Source organism: Hyla sarda, chromosome 11 (assembly GCF_029499605.1).
Source record: "Hyla sarda isolate aHylSar1 chromosome 11, aHylSar1.hap1, whole genome shotgun sequence".
In the NCBI taxonomy this organism is placed as follows: domain Eukaryota; kingdom Metazoa; phylum Chordata; class Amphibia; order Anura; family Hylidae; genus Hyla; species Hyla sarda.
This window is the reverse complement of record NC_079199.1, coordinates 7,116,160-7,139,743: the sequence shown is the minus strand read 5'-3', so window position 1 is coordinate 7,139,743 and position 23,584 is coordinate 7,116,160. Positions and strand designations below refer to the sequence as shown.

Genomic DNA, 23,584 nt, shown 5'->3' with positions numbered 1-23,584 from the left:
AAGTGTAAAAATAAAAGAAAAAAATTTGAAAAATCCCCTCCCCCAATAAAAATGTAAATTGTCTGTGTTCCCCCCCCATTTTATCCCCAAAAAGTGTGTTAAAAAATAAATAAATTAATAAACATATTTGGTATCGCCGCGTGCGTAAATATCCGAACTATTAAAATATAATGTTAATTATCCCGTACGGTGAACGGCAAAAAAAGTAAAAAATTGCTGCTTTTTTTTTTTTATAACCTTTTAATCCAAATAAAATTGATGAAAAATGTATTAAAAGTTTTATAAATGGTAATTTGGTGTCAAAAAAGTTTACATATCACAGCGCAAAAAATGAGCTCTCATACCGCCGCTAATACGGAAAAGTTATAGGTCAACAAAATAGAGGGATTTTAAACACACTAATTTGGCTAAAAAGTTTGCGTTATTTTTTTTTGCGGTATGATAATAGAAAAGTATGTAATCATGGGAATCATTTTAATCGTATTGACCCACAGAATAAAGAAAACAGGTCTATTTTACCGTAAAGTGTACAGCATGAAAACGAAACCTTCCAAAATTAGCAAAATTGCGGTTTTCTTATCAATTTTCCCTCCCAAATAGTATTTTTTTGGTTGCACCATACATTTTATGGTAAAGTGAGTGATGTCATTACAACGGACAACTGGTTGCGCAAAAAACAAGTCCTCATACCTGTCTGTGGATGAAAATATAAAAGAGTTATGATTTTAGAAGACGAGGAGGAAAAAACAAAAATGTTAAAAATAAAATTGTCTGAGTCCTTAAAGGGGTATTCCAGGAATTAACTTTTTTTTTTATATATCAACTGGCTCCAGAAAGTTAAACAGATTTGTAAATTACTTGTATTAAAAAAATCTTAATCCTTTCAGTACTTATGAGCTTCTGAAGTTAAGGTTGTTCTTTTCAGTCTAAGTGCTCTCTGATGACACCTGTCTCGGAGAACGCCCAGTTTAGAAGTAAATCCCCATAGCAAACCTCTTCTAAACTGGGCGTTTCCCGAGACAGGTGTCATCAGAGAGCACTTAGACAGAAAAGAACAACCTTAACTTCAGAAGCTCATAAGTACTGAAAGGATTAAGATTTTTTAATAGAAGTAATTTACAAATCTGTTTAACTTTCTGGAGCCAGTTGATATATATATAAAAAAAAATTTCCCTGGAATACCCCCTTAAAGGAGTAGTATGGCAAAAAGCATCTCATGCCCTATCCGAAATCCGAAGGGGATAAGATGTCTGATCGCGGGGGTCCCGCCGCGATCTCTGGCATGGCACCCCGGTCATCCGCGCACGGAGCTAACTCCGCTCCGTGCTGGATGATTGGCGACTACAGCTGCAGTCCCCTCCATTCATGTCTATGGGGAGGCGTGATAGCCGTTGGCTGTCCGGGCATGCTGGGAGTTGTAGTTTTGCAATAGCTGGAGGCACCCTGGTTGGGAAACGTCGATCTATAGGATAGGATATCAAAATGTGATCAATGGGAAGGCTGTTTCAAAACTACATCTCCCAGCATGCTCGGACAGCCAAAGGCTGTCCGAGCATGCTGGGAGTTGTAGTTTTGGAATAGCTGGAGGCACACTGGTTGGGAAACACTGATCTAAGACCATGAAAGAATATAAGACTTGTGGCTCCTTCAGTGCAGGAGGAAATCAAAGCACAAGCCCAAGATCTAATCCAGTGTTCCCCAACCTGTGACTCTCCAGCTGTTGCAAAACTACAACTCCCAGCATGCCCGGGACAGCATGTAGTCTTGCAGCGGTTGGAGAGCACTGATCTAATAAAACCATATATGCTTTCACATGAAGGGGTATCCCAGGAAAAAAAAAATGTTTATATATCAACTGGCTTTATAAAGTTAAACAGATTTGTAAATTACTTCTATTAAAAAAAATCTTAATCCTTCCAGTACTTACCAGCTGTTCTTTTCTGTCCGGCAACAGTGCTCTCTGCTGACATCTCTGCTTGTCTCGGGAACTGCACAGAGTAGAAGAGGTTTGCTATGAGGATTTGCTTCTACTCGGGACAGTTCCCGAGACAGGTTTCTTCAGAGAGCACTTAGACAGAAAAGAACAACTCAACTTCAGCAGCTCATAAGTACTGAAATGATTAAAAAAAATTAATAGAAGTAATTTACAAATTTGTTTAACTTTCTGGAGCCAGTTGATATATGAAGTTTTTTTTACTGGCTAACCCCTTTTTTAAATCTTTTGCAGCCTCTAGCAGCGGTACCAGGCTCCATAGAGGTTACGTGGAGGAGGCGACGTACGAGGACAAACCTGTAGACACCACGCACATCGTCTTTGTTGTCCACGGTATCGGCCAAAAAATGGATCAAGGGAGAATTATCAAAAATACAGCCATGTAAGTTTATTTATTTTGTATTTTATTTTTCCGATTACTCTTATAATTGATGTCAGAACTTATCGTGTCCAGACATGAGCTCATGGTTTTGTCTGATTCGCCATTTTGGCCGGTGGACGCCTGTGCTGGAGGATCTGTAATATTTGGCAAGAGTAAAACTCTTCCTATCCTCCATCCTGATAGCTGACAGATCAGACAGACATTGTTGGGTTAACAAAATACGTCACTGGTATATACACTTATCTGTATATAGTAAGTATCTTAGTATAATACTTATCTGTATATAGTGAATATCTTAGGATAATACTTATCTGTATATAGTGAGTATCTTAGGATAATACTTATCTGTATATAGTAAGTATCTTAGTATAATACTTATCTGTATATAGTGAATATCTTAGGATAATACTTATCTGTATATAGTGAATATCTTAGGATAATACTTATCTGTATATAGTGAATATCTTAGGATAATACTTATCTGTATATAGTGAATATCTTAGGATAATACTTATCGGTATATAGTGAGTATCTTGGTATAATACTTATCTGTATATAATGAATATCTTAGGATAATACTTATCTGTATATAGTGAATATCTTAGGACAATACTTATCTGTATATAGTGAATATCTTAGGATAATACTTATCTGTATATAGTGAATATCTTAGGATAATACTTATCTGTATATAGTGAATATCTTAGGATAATATTTATCTGTATATAGTGAATATCTTAGGATAATACTTATCTGTATATAGTGAATATCTTAGGATAATACTTATCTGTATATAGTGAATATCTTAGGACAATACTTATCTGTATATAGTGAATATCTTAGGATAATACTTATCTGTATATAGTGAATATCTTAGGATAATACTTATCTGTATATAGTGAGTATCTTAGGATAATACTTATCGGTATATAGTGAATATCTTAGGATAATACTTATCTGTATATAGTGAATATCTTAGTATAATACTTATCTGTATATAGTGAATATCTTAGGATAATACTTATCTGTATATAGTGAATATCTTAGGATAATACTTATCTGTATATAGTGAATATCTTAGGTTAATATTTATCTGTATATAGTGAATATCTTAGGATAATACTTATCTGTATATAGTGAATATCTTAGGATAATATTTATCTGTATATAGTGAATATCTTAGGACAATACTTATCTGTATATAGTGAATATCTTAGGACAATTATCTGTATATAGTGAATATCTTAGGATAATACTTATCTGTATATAGTGAATATCTATTTATTTGTATATACTGTATATCTTAGTCTGATATTTGTATATATTAGTCTGATATTTATTTGTATATACTGTATATCTTAGTCTGATATTTATTTGTATATACTGTATATCTTAGTCTGATATTTATTTGTATATACTGTATATCTTAGTCTGATATTTGTATCTACTGTATATCTTAGTCTGATATTTATTTGTATCTACTGTATATCTTAGTCTGATATTTGTATATCTTAGTCCGATATTTATTTGTATATACTGTATATCTTAGTCTGATATTTATTTGTATATACTGTATATCTTAGTCTGATATTTGTATATACTGTATATCTTAGTCTGATATTTATTTGTATATACTGTATATCTTAGTCTGATATTTGTATATACTGTATATCTTAGTCTGATATTTATTTGTATATACTGTATATCTTAGTCTGATATTTGTATATCTTAGTCCGATATTTATTTGTATATACTGTATATCTTAGTCTGATATTTATTTGTATATACTGTATATCTTAGTCTGATATTTATTTGTATATACTGTATATCTTAGTCTGATATTTGTATATACTGTATATCTTAGTCTGATATTTATTTGTATATACTGTATATCTTAGTCTGATATTTGTATATCTTAGTCCGATATTTATTTGTATATACTGTATATCTTAGTCTGATATTTATTTGTATATACTGTATATCTTAGTCTGATATTTATTTGTATATACTGTATATCTTAGTCTGATATTTATTTGTATATACTGTATATCTTAGTCTGATATTTTTATATCTTAGTCTGATATTTATTTGTATATACTGTATATCTTAGTCTGATATTTGTATATACTGTATATCTTAGTCTGATATTTATTTGTATATACTGTATATCTTAGGCCAATACTTGTCTGTATATGGTTACAGGATGCGGGAGACTGCAAGAAAGATAGAAGAGAAGCACTTTTCCAATCAGATTTCAGAGCACGTTGAGTTCCTTCCTGTGGAATGGCGTTCCAAACTTGCTCTGGATGGAGGTAACATAATAAAAGAAGGAAATGTCCTTATTGCTGCAATAATGGAAATATCTGCTCGCTCTGGGGTTGCCATGGTAGCTACTGTCCTGTGGATAACATCCGATCATGTGGCTTCTGCTGTTGTGTTATATAGGTGTCACCGCACTCAGGCACTTATATCCTGTCCTGTATATAAGGGGATTAGTGTTACATAGCCGGTGTACCCCTTTAATCGTTCATCCTTGATGGGGTCTCATCTGGTTAAACTAGTGGAGCCCTCGCTTATCGCTCATTGGTTTCATGTTTCCAGTGGAGCAGAAGAAAGGTTTTACCTGGTTATTGTAGTGCACCGCTCCCCTCTTCCATATCTACAGGAGTTTTTATTTCATTTTGCTTTTATTTTGTGATCCTTAAGATTATTATTTATTTTTTTAAATATAAGGGGCAAACGTTTTTTTTGCATTCATTGCCGTCAGGCTTAGTGAACTTCAGGGCTTATAGTCCTGACGGCTACATGAAGAAAACAGGATTATAAAAATGTAGCCGCATTAATCCTAAATGCACGTTAGATAGACCCTAAGGGTAGTGGAAATATGCTGTGGATGCGCTCTGTGTCACCCTAGCCTTAAAGGGGGTTATCCAGGCAAAAACTTTTTTTATATAAAAAAAAAAGGCTCCAGAAAGTTAAACAGATTTGTAAATTACTTCTATTAAAAAATCTTAATCCTTTCAGTACTTATGAGCTTCTGAAGTTAAGGTTGTTCTTTTCTGTCTAAGTGCTCTCTGATGACACCTGTCTCGGGAAACGCCCAGTTTAGAAGAGGTTTGCTATGGGGATTTGCTTCTAAACTGGGCGTTTCCCTAGACAGGTGTCATCAGAGAGCACTTAGACAGAAAAGAACAACCTTAACTTCAGAAGCTCATAAGTACTGAAAGGATTAAGATTTTTTTTAATAGAAGTAATTTACAAATCTGTTTAGCTTTCTGGAGCCAGTATAATATATAAAGTTTTTTCCTCGAATACCCCTTTAAGGGATATTCCTGCCATAGTAAGTGATGGCGTATTGCAGTCTAATCTCTAAGAAAGTGTTTCCCAACTAGTGTGCCTCCAGCTGTTACAAAACTACAAATCCCAGTGGGCATGCTGGGAGTTTTAGTTTTGCAACAGCTGGAGAAACCTTGGTTGGGAAACACTGCTCTAAGTTTGTATATATTTTTTTTATTAATAACTATATATTTTTTTTATATATATATAATACTTTTTGTATATATTATATTTTTATATAATTTTTTATATTTATTTTCATGTGTATGTATATATATATATATATATATATATATGTATGTAATTTTTTTGTGTGTGTATATAGTTAGACACATATAGATATTTTTTCATTTAGATCTAGTTATAAGTTATATCCGTGTATGTGTGTGTGTATATATATATGTGTGTGTATATATATCACACACACACACACACACACACACACACACACACACACACATATATATATATATATATTCACACAAACGGATATAACTAGATCTAAATGAAAAAATATCTTTGTGTATACATATATTAATGTATGTATATTTTTATATTTTTTTCTATACACATTCACGTGTGTGTGTGTATGTATGTATATATATATATGTGTGTGTGTGTGTGTGTGTGTGTGTATATATATATATATATATATATATATATATATATATACTTTTTTTTTTTTTTTTTTTTTGTGTATGTAAGGTATAATAAACAGAGAATACTCTTTCCCGTGTGTAGATACGGTAGATTCTATAACTCCAGATAAGGTGCGTGGTATTCGGGACATGCTGAACAGCAGCGCCATGGACATTATGTATTACACCAGCCCTCTGTACAGAGATGAGGTAAGTGATACCCGCTCCTGCACCACCCGGCTTGTGTTTCTTGTCACTATGGAAAAGTCTTCAAACACTCAACAACGTACATAGATTTTATAGAACACCTGAGCCGGTTTATTGAGTCGCTCCATTGGCCGTTCCCTGTAGATTTAGGTAACAGCTGTCTTCCTGGTCTCCATAACATTGAGGCAGTGACTTACATACAGCTGGCGCAGCACACGCATACTGAGCTGGTGTCTGTAAAATATACATGTATATCGGGATTGAGAGGATTATCCTGCATTTTCATATTGGGCTAGAATCTGCATTGGTTTGGGGATCGGGAGCGTCTGCTGGATTCTCTGAGATGTAGGTTAGAGGCGCTTTTGCTCTCAATTTGTTATCCTCCGATGCTGTACTGCAGTGGTCTCAAATGGTGGCCCTCCAGATGCTGCAAAACTTCAACTCCCAGCATGCCCGGACAGCCAACGGCTGTCCGGGCATGCTGGGAGTTGAAGTTTTGCAACATCTGGAGGACTGCAGTTTGAAGACCACTGCACAAAGGAATAGGATGAAAGGGAAGCCTTGATTTACCATCAGGGACAGTGTGGATCCTATGGAGAAGGCAGACAGGCTTTCAGCTGTCCAGGCACGCTGGGAGTTGAAGTTTTGCAACATCTGGAGGGTCACATTTTTAGACCACTGCTCTAATGTAAAAGGGTTTTGACAACTCTTATGTTTAGAAGGGACCTCGATCAGCTAATTTTAGACTTATGGGGGGACTCGATGGAATCATGAACATTATATTGTAACAGTTCAGACATTCAGACTAAAAAATAACAACCCACCAAACAGGGTGGGTTGTTGTTGTTATATATATTTTTATTTTTTTTTAGTATGGGAAAAATGAGTGGTTTTCATTTTTTTTATTGGAGGGGGGAGCCTGATGTGTGTTTAAATAATTAAATAAATACATTATTTTATTTACACTTTATAAGCCCCCACAAGGTACTTTTACACTCTTCAGATCCCGAACACTAAATGATGCTATCGCTGAGGCAGGCTCTATCAGCAGATCGGAGCAGGTGAGCGATCATTCAAGCTGATCGGACCCCCACATATATGTTACTGGGGTGCCGATCGGTTAGGGGGACACTGATGGCGGCTCTTTAAGTGCCATAATCACTTTTGATCACAGCACTTAATGCTGCTCTTCGTTGACCGAGTGTACGGCTGCTGACAGCTCCTGAACTCGCTTCATAGACTGAATGCCGCTCAGGACGTAATTGTTCGTCTTTGTGTGTTAAGTACCAGGGCGAGAGGACGTACATGTATGTAAATTGTCCTTAGGAGTTACGCGTTATCTAGTAAGCTTGTTCTGTTTTGTGTTTTTTGTTTTTTTTCTTTTAGTTTTTTTTTGCTTTTATTGTAGTATACATATAGAAAAATAAATACACACCCGTGTGTGTGTGTGTGTGTGTGTATGTATGTATGTGTATATATATATATATATAGTGGGAATTAGCTGCACAATTGGTAGGCAAACAAGCAGGGTGTTGGGGCAAAAACAAAAGGGTTTATTAAAAACAAACCAGCAGGAACAGAACAGTTTAGCAGAAGGCTTAAAATGGGCACTGTCATGATATCAAAAAATTTATATGTTGTAGTACTTAAGTACTACAACATATCTCTAATATACTTTAATAAAAAAAAAAGTGATTTTAAACCAGTTTAAAATCACTTTTAAATTCGGCCACTAGGGGTCGCCCTCCTAGTGGCCGAATGCATTCGGCAGTGACGTCACTACAGAATTTCGTCTCATTTAAGCCTGGCAATGAGTCGAAATTCAGTCACTGCGGTGCGCGCTCCCCCCACCTGTCAATCAAACAGACGAGAGCGAGCACGCTGATAGCTGGGGCTGCGCGCATTGGCCAGCTCCACTGGCCTCGCGCACGGCCTCGCCCGCCCACCCCCGTTACCCTGTCCGGAGGCAGCGCCCACACTCATTGCTACGCTGATCCTCCGCCGCCCCAGGCCTAACCTAGGTAGGGACATATTAGATTATATAGTACTTGGTGGGAGCTACCCTTTAACATCACTTATCCTCCGATGCCTTACAGCAGTGGTCTCAAACGGTCGCCCTCCGGATGCTGCAAAACATAAACTCCTAGCATGCTGGGAGTTGAAGTTTTGCAACATCTAGAAGACTGCAGTTTGAAGACCACTGCACAAAGGAATGAAATGAGAGGGAAGCTGTGATTTACCTTTCAGCAACAGTGTGGATCCTCTGGAGGAGGCAGACAGGCTTTCAAAACAAACTCAGAACAAACAAAAACCTGACTCCAGCTTAAAGTCCTTACACAACCATGTAGGGGTGGTTAGTCCTGGTGCATTGACACCAGCCTATGTCCATCCTGATTCCCAGGGCTTCTTTGTACTGGCTCCAGCTTGTAGCATAATGGAAGAAATGGCAAGAAATCAACTCCTCAGGTTCACACTCTCCTCACCTGAGGTCTAGGAGCAGCAGACGTTAACTCGCTGATACTGCAACCGATTTGGCACATATCTACATTCCACCACTTTACTGGCTGCCTACACTATATAGATAGATAGATATGAGATAGATATGAGATAGATATGAGATAGATATGAGATAGATAGATAGATAGATATGAGATAGATAGATAGATAGATATGAGATAGATAGATAGATATGAGATAGATAGATAGATATGAGATAGATAGATAGATATGAGATAGATAGATATGAGATAGATAGATAGATAGATAGATATGAGATAGATAGATAGATATGAGATAGATAGATATGAGATATGAGATAGATAGATAGATATGAGATAGATAGATAGATAGATATGAGATAGATAGATAGATAGATAGATAGATATGAGATATATGTATTATATTATAACAATGTAGTTTTTCAGTTATTTGCTCCCTCAGTCCACATGGCCTTGGCTTGTACTGTCACCGCTAGAGTCCGGCACAGAGAAGGGATCTGGATTTTTTTATATACAAGAGCGCTGACATTCACTACACGGCGAGTATAATAAGTGGACTGGAAAGCCCGTGTCAATAATGTTTGCTCTTGTTCTGCTGGATAGACAAATACAATGCAGTTTCTTATTAAGGAGAGGATCAGTATCACCAGCCGTGTACTTCATCAATTATTGAGCTTTAAGCCTCATGTGCCTGAAAAGCTGGGAAAAGCCTCACTGAGTCACAGAGACCTCGCAGGGCGGCTGAGACGTGTCTGTCGTCATTGGCGGGCTCTTCCATACATGCACAGAAGATTCAGCCCAGAACTAAACTGGCATCAATAAGGGGAGAAAGATGAGGGAGGCTGCCAGACACCTATGGGGATCAATAAGGCTTCAAGCAGGACGCCGGCTCCACGAGGCGCAGGATTTACTCAAGGAGAGACCAAGTAAAATCCAATAGGTAGTTTATTCCCAGGATGCAACGTGTTTCACTGCAGTTCCGTAGCTTCATCAGGCATGGCAAGAAGCAGGTGAGTAGCTTCTTTATAGGGAGAACAATTAACCCTCTCAATATAGAGACAGGGCAAGAAGTAATACAATACATCACATACGTCAAACAATACATTAAAAAGTTGTATTGCTTCTTGCCCTGTCTCTATATTGAGGGTTAATTGTTCTCCCTATAAAGAAGCTACTCACTTGCTTCTTGCCATGCCTGATGAAGCTGCGGAACTGCAGTGAAACACGTTGCATCCTGGGAATAAACTACCTATTGGATTTTACATGGTCTCTCCTTGAGTGGAGCCGGCGTCCTGCTTGAAGTCTTACCTCTTAACACTACAGCCGGAGGGCAGCGGATTTCTCACTTTCTTACATATGTCTACAATTGTTGTGTATGTTGTTACACAACTATTTAGGGTGAGCGGCTTTCATGCCTTTTTATATTGTTTTATATCTTTTATATAACCGTGGAGCGCTCTTACTTTTACTTTCAGACACCTATGGGGACATCTTATTCTATATTGGCAGGAATTCAAAATAGATCCTGTCGGTGAAGAACATTTATGTTAGATCATCAGTAAGACCCAGATTATATTCAGGATCAGCTGAACAAACTATAGCGCGTGCATCTCAAATAAAATAAAGCTACTTGTTTAAAGGGAACCAGTCAGCATGTTTTAGCATATATATATATATATATATATATATATATATATATAGTTGGCAGTTTGTTTTATATGCTAAAATCCTTATCCTCACCATCCCCGGGGGACGTTTGTGCCCCCCAGGGGTGGTGAAGATATTAAGTTATAAAAAGTCCCGTACAAAGAAGAAAAGTAACCAGGCACTGCAAGTGTGTATGCAACTTTATAAATCACTTTAACAGCCACATGAGGTAAAGGTAACGATCGGTAGCACAGGTCAGTGTGGTGCTCAATGTCTATAATAGTACAATAATATGTAAAAAGTTCAAGATAGAGTCAAGGCAACTCGCCAAAGCTGATGCCTGTAAAGCAGTGGTTTGTTGGATTATGCTTGAGCAGAAATCACAAGTCCATGCTGACACGCTATCGTGAAGGGGAGGGAGAGTGGAACAGGTAAGGGGACAAGGCAACGTCCGTTTCGCGTCGAAGGACCGGCGTCCGTTTCGCGTCGAAGGACCGGCGTCCGTTTCGCGTCGAAGGACCGGCGTCCGTTTCGCGTCGAAGGACCGGCGTCCGTTTCGCGTCGAAGGACCGGCGTCCGTTTCGCGTCGAAGGACCGGCGTCCGTTTCGCGTCGAAGGACCGGCGTCCGTTTCGCGTCGAAGGACCGGCGTCCGTTTCGCGTCGAAGGACCGGCGTCCGTTTCGCGTCGAAGGACCGGCGTCCGTTTCGCGTCGAAGGACCGGCGTCCGTTTCGCGTCGAAGGACCGGCGTCCGTTTCGCGTCGAAGGACCGGCGTCCGTTTCGCGTCGAAGGACCGGCGTCCGTTTCGCGTCGAAGGACCGGCGTCCGTTTCGCGTCGAAGGCCCAGCGTCCGTTTCACCCCAAATGAAATGAACAGGTGTGGGATCAAGGCAACGTCCGCTTCACGTCAAAAGACGTGAAGAAGAGTCATTTGGCGCGAAACGGACGTTGCCTTGTCTCTATCTTGAACTTTTTGCATATTAAGTTATAAAGTCCCTCCCAGCAAGTAGTCCCCTGGGTTGGGACTTATACTTACCAGTTCTGTTCGCTGCGGCCGTGGCCCCGGCTCGCGTCATCGTTCTGCTCCGTCTGCTTAGGAACGTCCGTCTGCGAATACACCTAGTACATATCTATGTCTTATGTTATGCAGGTTTCATTGATAATTTTATACTTTATTTTTTTTTTCCAGTTAGTGAAAGGATTACGGCAGGAGCTGAACCGTCTGTACAACCTGTTCTGCTCCCGGAACCCTGAGTTTGAAGACAGAGGCGGCAAAGTATCTATTGTGTCCCACTCCCTGGGGTGCGTGATCACATACGATATCATGACTGGGTGGAATCCAGTCCATGTCCACGAACAGCCGGACGAGGAGGAGGAGCCCGAGGACCATTGGATTAGTTACGAAGAAGAGCATCTCATAAGAGAGATCTATTCGACCAAACAGCGGTAAAAAAAACCTTCTCATTTACTTTATTATAGTACTGTGAAGTATTACCGTATGTACTGGAGTATAAGCCGAGGCACCTAATTTTACTACAAAAAAACTGAGAAAACGTATTGACCCGAGTATAAGCCTAGGGTGGGAAAAGCAGCAGCTACTATAATCGTCCGCACTCCGCAACCAACCAGAAACACTGCTTTACAGGTTGCCATAAATTAAGGATCTAACTTAAAAAAATGTATTAAAATATTAAACAATTAACTTATCCTCTAACTACAGGATAGGGGATAAGTAGCTGATCGTGGGGGGTCCAGCGCTCAGTGAGGAGCTCATGCTATAGCCGGCACACGCTCAGTTAATTTTTATGGGAATGCCGAAAAGACCCGTGCAGCTACTTATCCCCTATCCTGTGGATAGTGAATACGTTTATTCTCGCCAGAGTTCTCCTTTAAATCTCTGCGGTCACGTAGTACAAAGTTGTAGCCTGCTAAAGTTTTTTTTCCGGGTCAGCAGTTTCTCTTTCAGTGGGTGAGAAGCGACATAATCTGCATTCCGTAATTCAGGCGACATTGTAACAAGCTGCAGACCCAGAACACTCTCCTCTCGGTCAGAAAGTATCATTGCCCAATAAAAGATTTTTGTCCTTGGGAGAAATAGTCAATCTATTACCGTAATCTATTTGTTTCTTACAGATTAAAAGAACTGGAAGACAGGTTGTACGGACTGAATAATTCCAATACCCCTGTGTTAAAATTTAAGGCAAGTGCATTTCTGGGGAAAAGGGGTTTACAGTAGTATGGCAGGCAACTGTAAAAGCAATCTGATGATTGCTTATAGTAGTCTCTTTATTGTACTAAAAAAAAGTGTTTTTTTTTATATATAATTTTTTTTAAAGTATAAATAAATTTGTAATTAATATCAGCCCTTGTTTCCCGAACTAAAAAAAATAATAATTTTGACTTATTTGATATTACCATGTTCAGAAATGGCTGGACTATTAAAATATAATACCGCACTGTGAACAGCATAAACAAATACCAAATGCAAGAATTACTCAATTTTGATTACACCTCAAAAAAATGTGAATAAAAAGTGATGAAAAAGTCCTATCAATACCAAAATGGTAGTGATAAAAAAAAAATCCAGGTCACGGTGCAAAAAAAAAAAGCCCTCATACAGCCTTATAGGGTTATAGGGGTCCGAATATGGTGATTCAAAGAATTTATTATTTTTATTTGTTTTAATAATTTAAGTAGTAAAACATAACAAATATTATATAAATGGGGCAAAACCAAACCTCATCCGACCTGGGTGCAGTTTGTGTAAATCCCAAAAATGTTAATAGGGGTTGTGTGAACATCGTGCGGTGCTTTGCACGCAGCTCCCTTGAACGTCTATGTAGTTGCGCACGTACAACAGCCAGGATCCACTTGCCGATGGGGCTAATGTCCAGAATTAACCCTATAGATGTCACAATCAGAGTTGATTGTGGCTTCTCAATAAGACATATAATTCCCGTTTGCTTAATTTGCTTATGAAAACCTCTGCAAAAAAAATCACAGGGTCCCGATCAGCTGAGAGGACGGGCGAAGGGTCCCTACCTGCCTCCATCCCGTCTGATCAGCGCTCCTACGGTGCAGGCAGCCGATGACACTGATCAATGCTGTGCTAGTTCATAACATTGTTCATTGTATGCAATTGCAAGATTAAAGGTCATTGTACTCTATGGGGGCTAAAAAATAGTAATTAAAAGGTTTAAAAAGTTCATAAATGAGAATTTTTGTTCAGAACGCTCTGAGCCTGGAGGCCTTGATGGTGATGTCACGACCACGCCCCCTAGTGACGTGTCACCACGCCCCTCCATTCATGTCTGACACGCCCCCTCCCATAGACGTGAATGTTGGGGGCGTAGTGTGACGTCACGACCACTGCCGTAGAAACCCGGCGTTTTTTTAGGTGCTGCGGGAGGTCGCTTGGGGGCCCCAGCGACGGGACCCCTACGATCAGACAGCTTATCCCCTATTCTTTGGATAGGGGATAAGATGTATAGCAGTGGAGTACCCCTTTACCCCAGTGGAGTACCCTTTTGACCCCCTCCCCTAATAAAATTTTGAATTACCCCCCTTTCTTATTTTTCAAATAAAATATTGTAAACAAAAATAAAGATTTATGGTACAGTCGTGCGGAGATGTCGATTAAAATATAACATTAATGGAACTGCATGGCCAAATGGTGTAAACATAAAAAAAAGGAAAAACATTTGTCCAAGAAAATGACCCTCACACATCCCCATATATGGAAAAAAAAAGTGTTATAGGGTTTAGAAGAGGACAATTTAAAGTATAAAATTAAAATAAAACAAAACCTTTATAAATTGGGCATCATTTTAATCGTACAACCTACAGAATAAAGATAATGGGGAAGATTTATCAAAACCGGTGCTGAGGAAAAGGGGTGTGATTGGTTGCTATGGGCAGGAAGCGATCTGATTGGTTGCTATGGGCAGGAAGCGATCTGATTGGTTGCTATGGGCAACAGGTCAACTTTTCCTCTGCACCGGTTTTGATAAATCTCCCTCAGTGTCATTTTTACCATAAAGTGGACTGCGTTAAAAATGGAAGCCTCCAGAAGTTGCCAAATGGGGGCGTTGTGTTTTTTTCTAAAAACTTTGCCCCACAAAAAATTATTTTCAAGGTTTCAGTGTACATTTTGTGGTAAAAGTGATGTTGTTGCAAAGTAAAATTGGTGGCTAATAAAACAAGCCCTCCTATGGGCCTGTAGACGGCAAATTTAAAGCGTTATGTCTATGAGAAGGCGAGGAGGAAAAGACGAAAGTGCCTCCTTAAAGGGGTACTCCGCTGGATTTTATTTTTTTTAAATCAACTGGTGCCAGAAAGTTAAACAGATTTGTAAATTACTTCTTTTAAAAAATCTTTAATCTTTCCAGTACTTATCGGCTGCTGTATGCTCCACAGGAAGTTGTTTAGTTATTTTCTGTCTGACCATAGTGCTCTCTACTGACACCTCTGTCCATGTCAGGAACTAGCAAATCCCCATAGCAAACCTCTCCTGCTCTGGACAGTTCCTGATAGGGATCGACCGATTATCGGTTCGGCCGATCTTCACGATTTTGGACGTTATCAGTATCGGCAATTACCTTGCCGATAATCCGATAATGCCCCCCGCACTGCCCCCACCGCACCCCGCCACACCCCCCACCACCGCACCGCACCCCCACCGCCCCGGCCAGAGACCACCTCCGCCGCTGCCCCATTGCCTCCCCCAGGTTTTATAATTACCCATTCCCGGGGCCCGGGGTACTTCTGGCTCCTGCGGCGTCCTGTGTTACGCTGTGCGCTGGGCAATGACGAGTGACGTCCTCAACGCTACGTCACCGTGAGTGCGCACAGTGACAGCTCAGGAGGACGCCGCTGGAGCCAGAAGTAGCGCGGACCCCGGGGAACAGGTGATTATAAAACCGGGGAGGCAATGGGGCAGCGGCTGCAGTGGTCTCTGGGCGGCGCGGTGGTGGGGGGGGGGGGTGGTGTCGGTGATAGTACTCAGGAGGACCCCAGGACAGGCAGGGGGAGAGAAGCGGGTGGCGGCGGCGGCAGTCTATGGCACCGCAAAAGCCGCTGCAGTTCATTGATTTAAAGCGCCCGCTTTAAATCAATGATCTGCCGCGGTGTCGCCAGAGGGGGGGGATAAATAGCCGATAATTTATACCGCAATATCTGTATAAGTTATCGGCTATCAGCCCGAACCTCCACAGAGTATCGGCCCTAAAAAATTGATATCGGTCGATCCCTAGTTCCTGACATGGACAGAGGTGTCAGCAGAGAGCACTGTGGTCAGACAGAAAGGAAATTCAAAAAGAAAAGAACTTCCTCTAGTATACAGCAGCTGATAAGTACTGGAAGGATTAAGATTTTTTAATAGAAGTAATTTACAAATCTGTTTAACTTTCTGTCATCAGTTGATATATAAAAAAAAAAAAAAAAAATTCCCAGTGGAGTACCCCTTTAAGGGCGATACACAACCCAACATAATCTGATTTACCTGCTTGAACCCTTTAGGTTGAGAATTTTTTCTGCATGGGTTCGCCCCTAGCAGTATTCTTGGCGTTGCGTGGAATCCGTCCTGGAAATCGCGGGACTCAAGATCATATTTTACCTAGAGCTATCTGTAACCATTTGTTTAATGTATTCCACCCCGCAGATCCTGTGGTAAGTGTCTTCTCCTTACGTAGACTTGGGCTGTAGACAATCATGGAGGTTCAGGCTGGGCCGGGTTGATCTAGAGCAGGGTTTCCCAACCAGGGGGCCTCCAGCTGTTGCAAAACTACAACTCCCGGCACGCCCGGACAGCCAACGGCTGTCCGGGCTTGCCGGGAGTTGTAGTTTTGCAACAGCTGGAGGCACCCTGGTTGGGAAACAGTTATCTAGAGGAAGAAGATTATAAATTTAAAACCAAACATAGGCCGGGTTCACTCCACGTTTTTGCAGTACAGTCCTCGTATACGTTTTCAATTTAAAAACCGTAAAGAACCGTATTGAAAACCGTATGCATTGACTCTCCATTGAAAACCGTACGCCAAACGATGCATCCGGTTGTGTCCGTTTTGCGTCTTGTACGGTTTTGTTTTCTTTTTTTCTCCTGTACCCAAAACCGTAGCCTACCATAGTTTTTTTTTTTTTTTTTTTTTTTTTGTCCGGGTGAAAAAATACCCTATTGAAATCGTTTACGTTTTTTTTTCAACATGGGAGTCAATGGGAACCGCATGTGCCTACGGTTTCATCCGGTTTGCACCATATGGTTTTTGACTTTGCACGTTTTTTGTTTTTGTTTCTTTTTCTCTGAACTTCAATCAAACAAGTGAATCTTTATTCGTAATGGAATGAAAAGTTAAAAACGTATACGTTTTTTTTTTTTCTTAAAAAACGGATGCAACCGAATATCATTTTTCAAACCGTATACGGGTTAATATTTGTACACACGTTTTGATACAGTTTTGTCCGGTTTTGAGGAATCCGTTTTTTCATTAAAAACCTGATACGGGAAACTGTATTGCAAAAACGTGGTGTGAACTCAGCCTAAGTAACTATTTAGCGAACTTAATGGGGTACTCCGCCTCTAGATGTCTGATCGCAGGGAGCCTGGCCGCTGGGACAGCTTTCATGTTCGTGACGCCACGCCCCCTCCATTTATGTCTATGGGAAGGGGTGTTACTGCTAGTACACAGCCGTCACGCCTCCTCCCATAGGCATGAATGGAAGTGGCGTGACGGCTGTGGTCACCAGATGACTGTAGTGCTGCGCCGGAGACCCTCGGCGATCAGATATCTTATCCCCTATCTTTTGTATAGGGGATAAGATGTTTAGGGGCAAAGTACCCCTTTAAAATCGATCTCTGCTTTTGTCTTTTTTTTTTTTTAGGCCTACAGACTCGAGCCATTAATACTGAAGCACTACAGCAACATTGCTCCTGTCCAGATCCACTCGTCCAACACCACAAATCCCATCCTGTACAAACACATGAGACCCTGTCTCATCAACCCGTCCAAAGATACTACCTCAATGTCCGATACCGAAAGCATACCAAGCCCCAGCACTTCACCGGTCCTGCCTCGAAGACACTATGGAGAGTCTATAACAAATATAGGCAAAGCCAGTATCTTAGGTAAAGTCTGCGATGTTCCCCAACCTATTGCTTTCCGGCTGTTGCAAAACTACAATTGCACTGACAGCTAAAGGCATACTGGTAGTTGTTGTTTTGCAACAGATAGAAACCCCAAAAGTTGGGGAGTGTTCTATTAGAACCTTTTAACAGGATTTTCTGTGTTTATTTTGCAAAAGTTTTAACAGATTTGTAAATTACTTCTATTAAAAAAAATCTTAATCCTTCCAGTACTTATTAGCTGCTGAATACTACAGAGGAAATTGTTTTCTTTTTGGAACACAGAGCTCTCTGCTGACATCTTGACCACAGTGCTCTCTGCTGACATCTCTGTCCATTTTAAGAACTGTTCAGAGTAGGAGAAAATCCCCGTAGAAAACATATGCTGCTCTGGACAGTTCTTAAAATGGACAGAGATGTCAGTAGAGAGCACTGTGGTCGTGATGTCAGCAGAGAGCTCTGTATTCCGAAAAGAAAATAATTTCCTCTGTAGTATTCAGCAGCTAATAAGTACTGGAAGGATTAAGATTTTTTTTTAATAGAAGTAATTTACAAATCTGTTTAACTTTCTGGCACCAGTTGATAAAAAAATGATGATAATAAATAAAAATTTCCACCGGAGTACCCCTTTAAGTTATCCTCTGCTGAATTCAGGGAATTGAGCACATTGGGCGGGGCTTTGCCGGCTCAATTTACATTTTCATTGTCTGTTACTTCACTTCACCAGGATGTGGAGTCACAAAGCCCCGCCCCCTGCGCACGATTCACTGAATTCAACAGGGGATCTTCTAGGGGACATATCTCAGTATCTACTGAAGTGTCCCCTCCCTGGACTCCTGTTCACCCAGTGTATTGGGTTTTGTGTGGGCGAACAGGCTGACACCCTGAAAATCTGTGACTCTTCAGCTGTTGCACAACTACAACTCCCAGCATGCCCGGACAGCCGATGGCTGTCCGGGCATGCTGGGAATTGTAGTTTTGCAACAGCTAGAAGCACACTGGTTGGGAAACAGTGGTGTAGAGTGAAAATTTCTAACGTATAGGCAGCCGAAAATTGTGCTTCCCTCATTTTTGCCAAAAGGAAAATGCGGTCTGATACTATTGGGGGTGTGGCTTACAGTAGTGGGCGGGGCTTTGTCAGACGGTGGAAGATCCGGGCAGGACATGGCTGCAGCTGATCGAATCAGCTGTGTCGTCTCCTCCTGTCTCATGTCTGCCTTATGCCCTGTCACTACAGCCTAGGGGTCCAGGAAGCAAAGCCACGTTCCGGGTTGGAGCACCCTTCTTCAGTTACTAATTTGAAGAAGGGTGCTCCAACCCAAAACGCGTCATTGCTGAATAAACTATATGTTTACTATCCTTTTTATTGCATCTGTGAAATCCTTATCTAGGTTTAGCTCCTATAGAGGGAATATTTTCTACATTTTGCTGCACGCCCGGGTCAGGGCCTCTCCCCCCAGAGTACATGGTGCATAGAGATCTGGGTCAGTTGCAGAGCTATAGGCTGTCAGGGCATGCTGGGAGTGGTAGTTAGTAACTAACTGCAACTCCCAGCATGCCCTGATGCAGCATATGGCTCTGCAGCTGACCCAAACGAAAACTACAACTCCCAGCATGTTGCATTATATAGATTTACAATATAGGGGGGGGGAGATTTATCATAGCCGGTGTAGAGGAAGAGTGGTGCAGTTGCCCATAGCAACCAATCAGATCGCTTCTTTCATTTTTAGAGAGCCCTGGGAAAAATGAAAGCGATCTGCATTAGGCAACTGCCCCACTATTCCTCTAGACAGGTTTTGATAATTCTCCCCCTTTTAAGTTATAGTGTAGCATGCTGGGAGTAGTAGTTTTGGTTTGGGTCAGCTTCAGAGCCATAGTCTGTATCAGGAGATGTTGGGAGTTGTAGTTAGTAGCAAACTGAAACTCCCAGCATTCCCTGACACAGCCCCAGTGCTCTGCAGCTGACCCAGACCAGAACTACAACTCCCAGCATGTTGCACCACTATATGGCAATACAATATAATTTATCGTGCAACATGCTGGGCTGGGAGTTGTAGTTTTGGTTTGGGTCAGCTGCAGAGCCATAGGCTTTATCAGGAGATGCTGGGAGTTGTAGTTAGTAGCTAATTGAAACTCCTAACATTCCCTGACACAGCCCAGTTCTCTGCAGCAGACTGAAAATTAGTAGTTTTGGGTCAGCTACAAGGTAATCTTTTGCAAAACTACAACTCCCAGCATGCCCGGACAGCCGTTGGCTGTCCGGGCATGCTGGGAGTTGTAGTTTTGCAACAGCTGATGAAAGCTAGTGCACTTTTGGTGAAATAATAAGACACAAGACTGTAAATGTTGCATGATTTTGACATTGGCTTTAAAGATGTCAACATAAAAACAACCACTAGAGGTCAGCAAAGGTTAAATAATCTTTCTAACGTATCCGCCGCTCTTCTTCAGGTGCCGCGAGCATCGGGAAAGGTCTAGGGGGAATGTTGTTCTCAAGATTTGCACGTTCTAGTGCAACTTCATCTCAAGGTTATGAAGTCAAAGAATCGGCGGATGGGGAAGACAAGAAGTCAGTCCAGAGTCAAAGTACTGGGACGACCCAGACCATTCCACACAGCATCTCAGGCTCACTGGACCCAGGTGAGAGTCATGACAGGTGTCCCCAAATATAAAGTGTAATACAGCACACTATATTAAACATCAGCCCCCGATCCACACTGCTTGCTCAGCCACCACTCCATTAAAGAGTACCTCTCATGATCTTGTTAAATGTTATAATCCTCCCAGGTCACTGCCCCCATCATGATAAACCACCTCTTGCCTTTATTTATATTATTTGTTTGTTCTCTACCTTGATATTGCTCCGTATTTTCTGCTCAGTCTGTCACATTCCCAGACTGGGAAGGGGCGTTCCCCAGCAGGCGTGACATCATCTGAAGCCATACAGGAGAGAACTTCCTCCCTCACTCTGCTACATACAGCCCAGATCAGTTCAGTGTGAGATGAGCTATGATTGGCTAAGGCTGCACACACCCCCCTCAGCACTCCAGACTGCATTTCCTGATTTTGGACTTCTGCCAGGCCAGCAGGAGTCCAAAGTCTGTGCAAGAGATGGGGGGGGGGGGGGGATGTGTTCTGGACAAGTAGGGAGACACCTAGTGGCAGCTTTTTTTAGGCACAAATAAGACATTGAAAACTTCATTTTTTTTTTAAAACAAAGTATATTAGAAAGATTTTTTTATTTACCATAAGGAGTTCAACAGCAAAAATTAGTTGTCCCATTTAACTCTTTGGGACCGGAATATAATGGAGTATAGTGCTTGCCAGTATTAAGAAGTCCCATAGGGAATGAATGGAGCGATTGCACAGCATACAAGATACATTTATTGGGGACAAGGGGGCCCCTTTAAAGGGGTACTCCAGCCCTGAGACGGCCCCGTGGTCGCCACCCGGCTGTTTGTGAGCTGACACCGCGGCGTGCAGCTCAAACAGGTGGGTGGAGAATGCAAGATTGCGGGACCCCCGCGGTGAGACATCTTATCCCCTATCCAAAGATGTTTCAGGGCCGGAGTACCCCTTTAATCTTGGAATAACACTGTTAAATATATATTCACACGTGCTGATTTGCAGCAGATTGTAAAGGAGTACTGTGGTGCCGTACATCTTATCCCCTATCCAAAGGACCCCCCCCCCCCCATAATCTCCTGCACGGCACCCAGACTCTCCCCAGGAATGAAGCATGTCAACCCCCGCACGAATGGGTCGTCGCTTTGTGCAGATATTGACATGCTCCGTTCCTAGGTAGAGCCGTGGTGCCGTGCAGGGGCTCCCAGCAGTCGGACCCCCGTATTCATATATATAGTCCCCTATACTTTTGGACGTCACCAAAGCAGAATTTTCCATCGTAGATTATGTGTGTACTCTAAAGGGTTATAAACACTTAATCCATATTAGAAAAACATAGCTGATTAGTAACAGAAATGGCGCCACTCTAGTCCTCAGTTTGTTTGTGGTATTGCAGCTCAGTTCCATTAGTGAATAAAGCAGAGCTGCAATACCACACACAAGCTGAGAACAGGGGTGGTGCCGTTTGTTTGTAATGGTAGATAACCCATTTAAGTACTGGTAATGACCATTGTGCCTCCGATTCCTTGCAGTTGTATTTGTAGGGCTGGGAGGACGCCACATTTACAGGTTTCCTTAGTGTATATTAATCCTTTCTCTTCTGTCAGGCTGCTATCCTTTCAAATAGGAGATAAAGTATAATGCCGTATGTTTTATAAAGAATCGAGCCTTGTGGATAATGCATCTGTCCCAGGCTCCTGAAGGGCCGATCCCTCCAATGGAAGCCGGTGAACACAACACATACTGAGCCTTGTTAATACTAAACTAGTAAAAGTAAGAAATGAAATAGAGGATCTCCTGGAATAACATTAGGGTCTTACCCCTCAGTGCGGATAACATTAGGGTCTTACCCCTCAGTGCGGATAACATTAGGGTCTTACCCCTTAGTGTAGATAACATTAGGGTCTTACCCCTCAGTGTAGATAACATTAGGGTCTTACCCCTCAGTGCGGATAACATTAGGGTCTTACCCCTTAGTGTAGATAACATTAGGGTCTTACCCCTCAGTGTAGATAACATTAGGGTCTTACCCCTCAGTGCGGATAACATTAGGGTCTTACCCCTCAGTGCGGATAACATTAGGGTCTTACCCCTCAGTGCGGATAACATTAGGGTCTTACCCCTCAGTGCGGATAACATTAGGATCTTACCCCTCAGTGTAGATAACATTAGGGTCTTACCCCTCAGTGTAGATAACATTAGGGTCTTACCCCTCAGTGTAGATAACATTGGGGTCTTACCCCTCAGTGTAGATAACATTAGGGTCTTACCCCCTCAATGTAGATAACATTAGGGTCTTACCCCTCAGTGTAGATAACATTAGGGTCTTACCCCTCAGTGTAGATAACATTGGGGTCTTACCCCTCAGTGCGGATAACATTAGGGTCTTACCCCTCAGTGCGGATAACATTAGGGTCTTACCCCTCAGTGTAGATAACATTAGGGTCTTACCCCTCAGTGTAGATAACATTAGGGTCTTACCCCTCAGTGTAGATAACATTAGGGTCTTACCCCTCAGTATAGATAACATTAGGGTCTTACCCCTCAGTGCGGATAACATTAGGGTCTTACCCCTCAGTGTAGATAACATTAGGGTCTTACCCCTCAGTGCGGATAACATTAGGATCTTACCCCTCAGTGTAGATAACATTAGGGTCTTACCCCTCAGTGCGGATAACATTAGGGTCTTACCCCTTAGTGTAGATAACATTAGGGTCTTACCCCTCAGTGTAGATAACATTAGGGTCTTACCCCTCAGTGCGGATAACATTAGGGTCTTACCCCTCAGTGCGGATAACATTAGGATCTTACCCCTCAGTGTAGATAACATTAGGGTCTTACCCCTCAGTGTAGATAACATTAGGGTCTTACCCCTCAGTGTAGATAACATTGGGGTCTTACCCCTCAGTGTAGATAACATTAGGGTCTTACCCCCTCAATGTAGATAACATTAGGGTCTTACCCCTCAGTGTAGATAACATTAGGGTCTTACCCCTCAGTGTAGATAACATTGGGGTCTTACCCCTCAGTGCGGATAACATTAGGGTCTTACCCCTCAGTGCGGATAACATTAGGGTCTTACCCCTCAGTGTAGATAACATTAGGGTCTTACCCCTCAGTGTAGATAACATTGGGGTCTT

General features: G+C 41.3%; 1 protein-coding gene across 1 annotated transcript in view; it reads left to right on the top strand.

The window, feature by feature from the left end:
- DDHD1 (DDHD domain containing 1) overlaps window positions 1-23,584 on the top strand; it is a 56,209-nt gene that overhangs the window by 27,096 nt on the left and 5,529 nt on the right. The window contains exons 5-12 of the mRNA XM_056545991.1: window positions 2,228-2,375; window positions 4,578-4,687; window positions 6,453-6,559; window positions 11,892-12,148; window positions 12,836-12,902; window positions 16,220-16,369; window positions 17,579-17,822; window positions 20,271-20,459. Of these exons, the coding sequence (XP_056401966.1) occupies window positions 2,228-2,375; window positions 4,578-4,687; window positions 6,453-6,559; window positions 11,892-12,148; window positions 12,836-12,902; window positions 16,220-16,369; window positions 17,579-17,822; window positions 20,271-20,459 (1,272 nt within the window). The remainder of the gene's footprint in view (window positions 1-2,227; window positions 2,376-4,577; window positions 4,688-6,452; window positions 6,560-11,891; window positions 12,149-12,835; window positions 12,903-16,219; window positions 16,370-17,578; window positions 17,823-20,270; window positions 20,460-23,584) is intronic.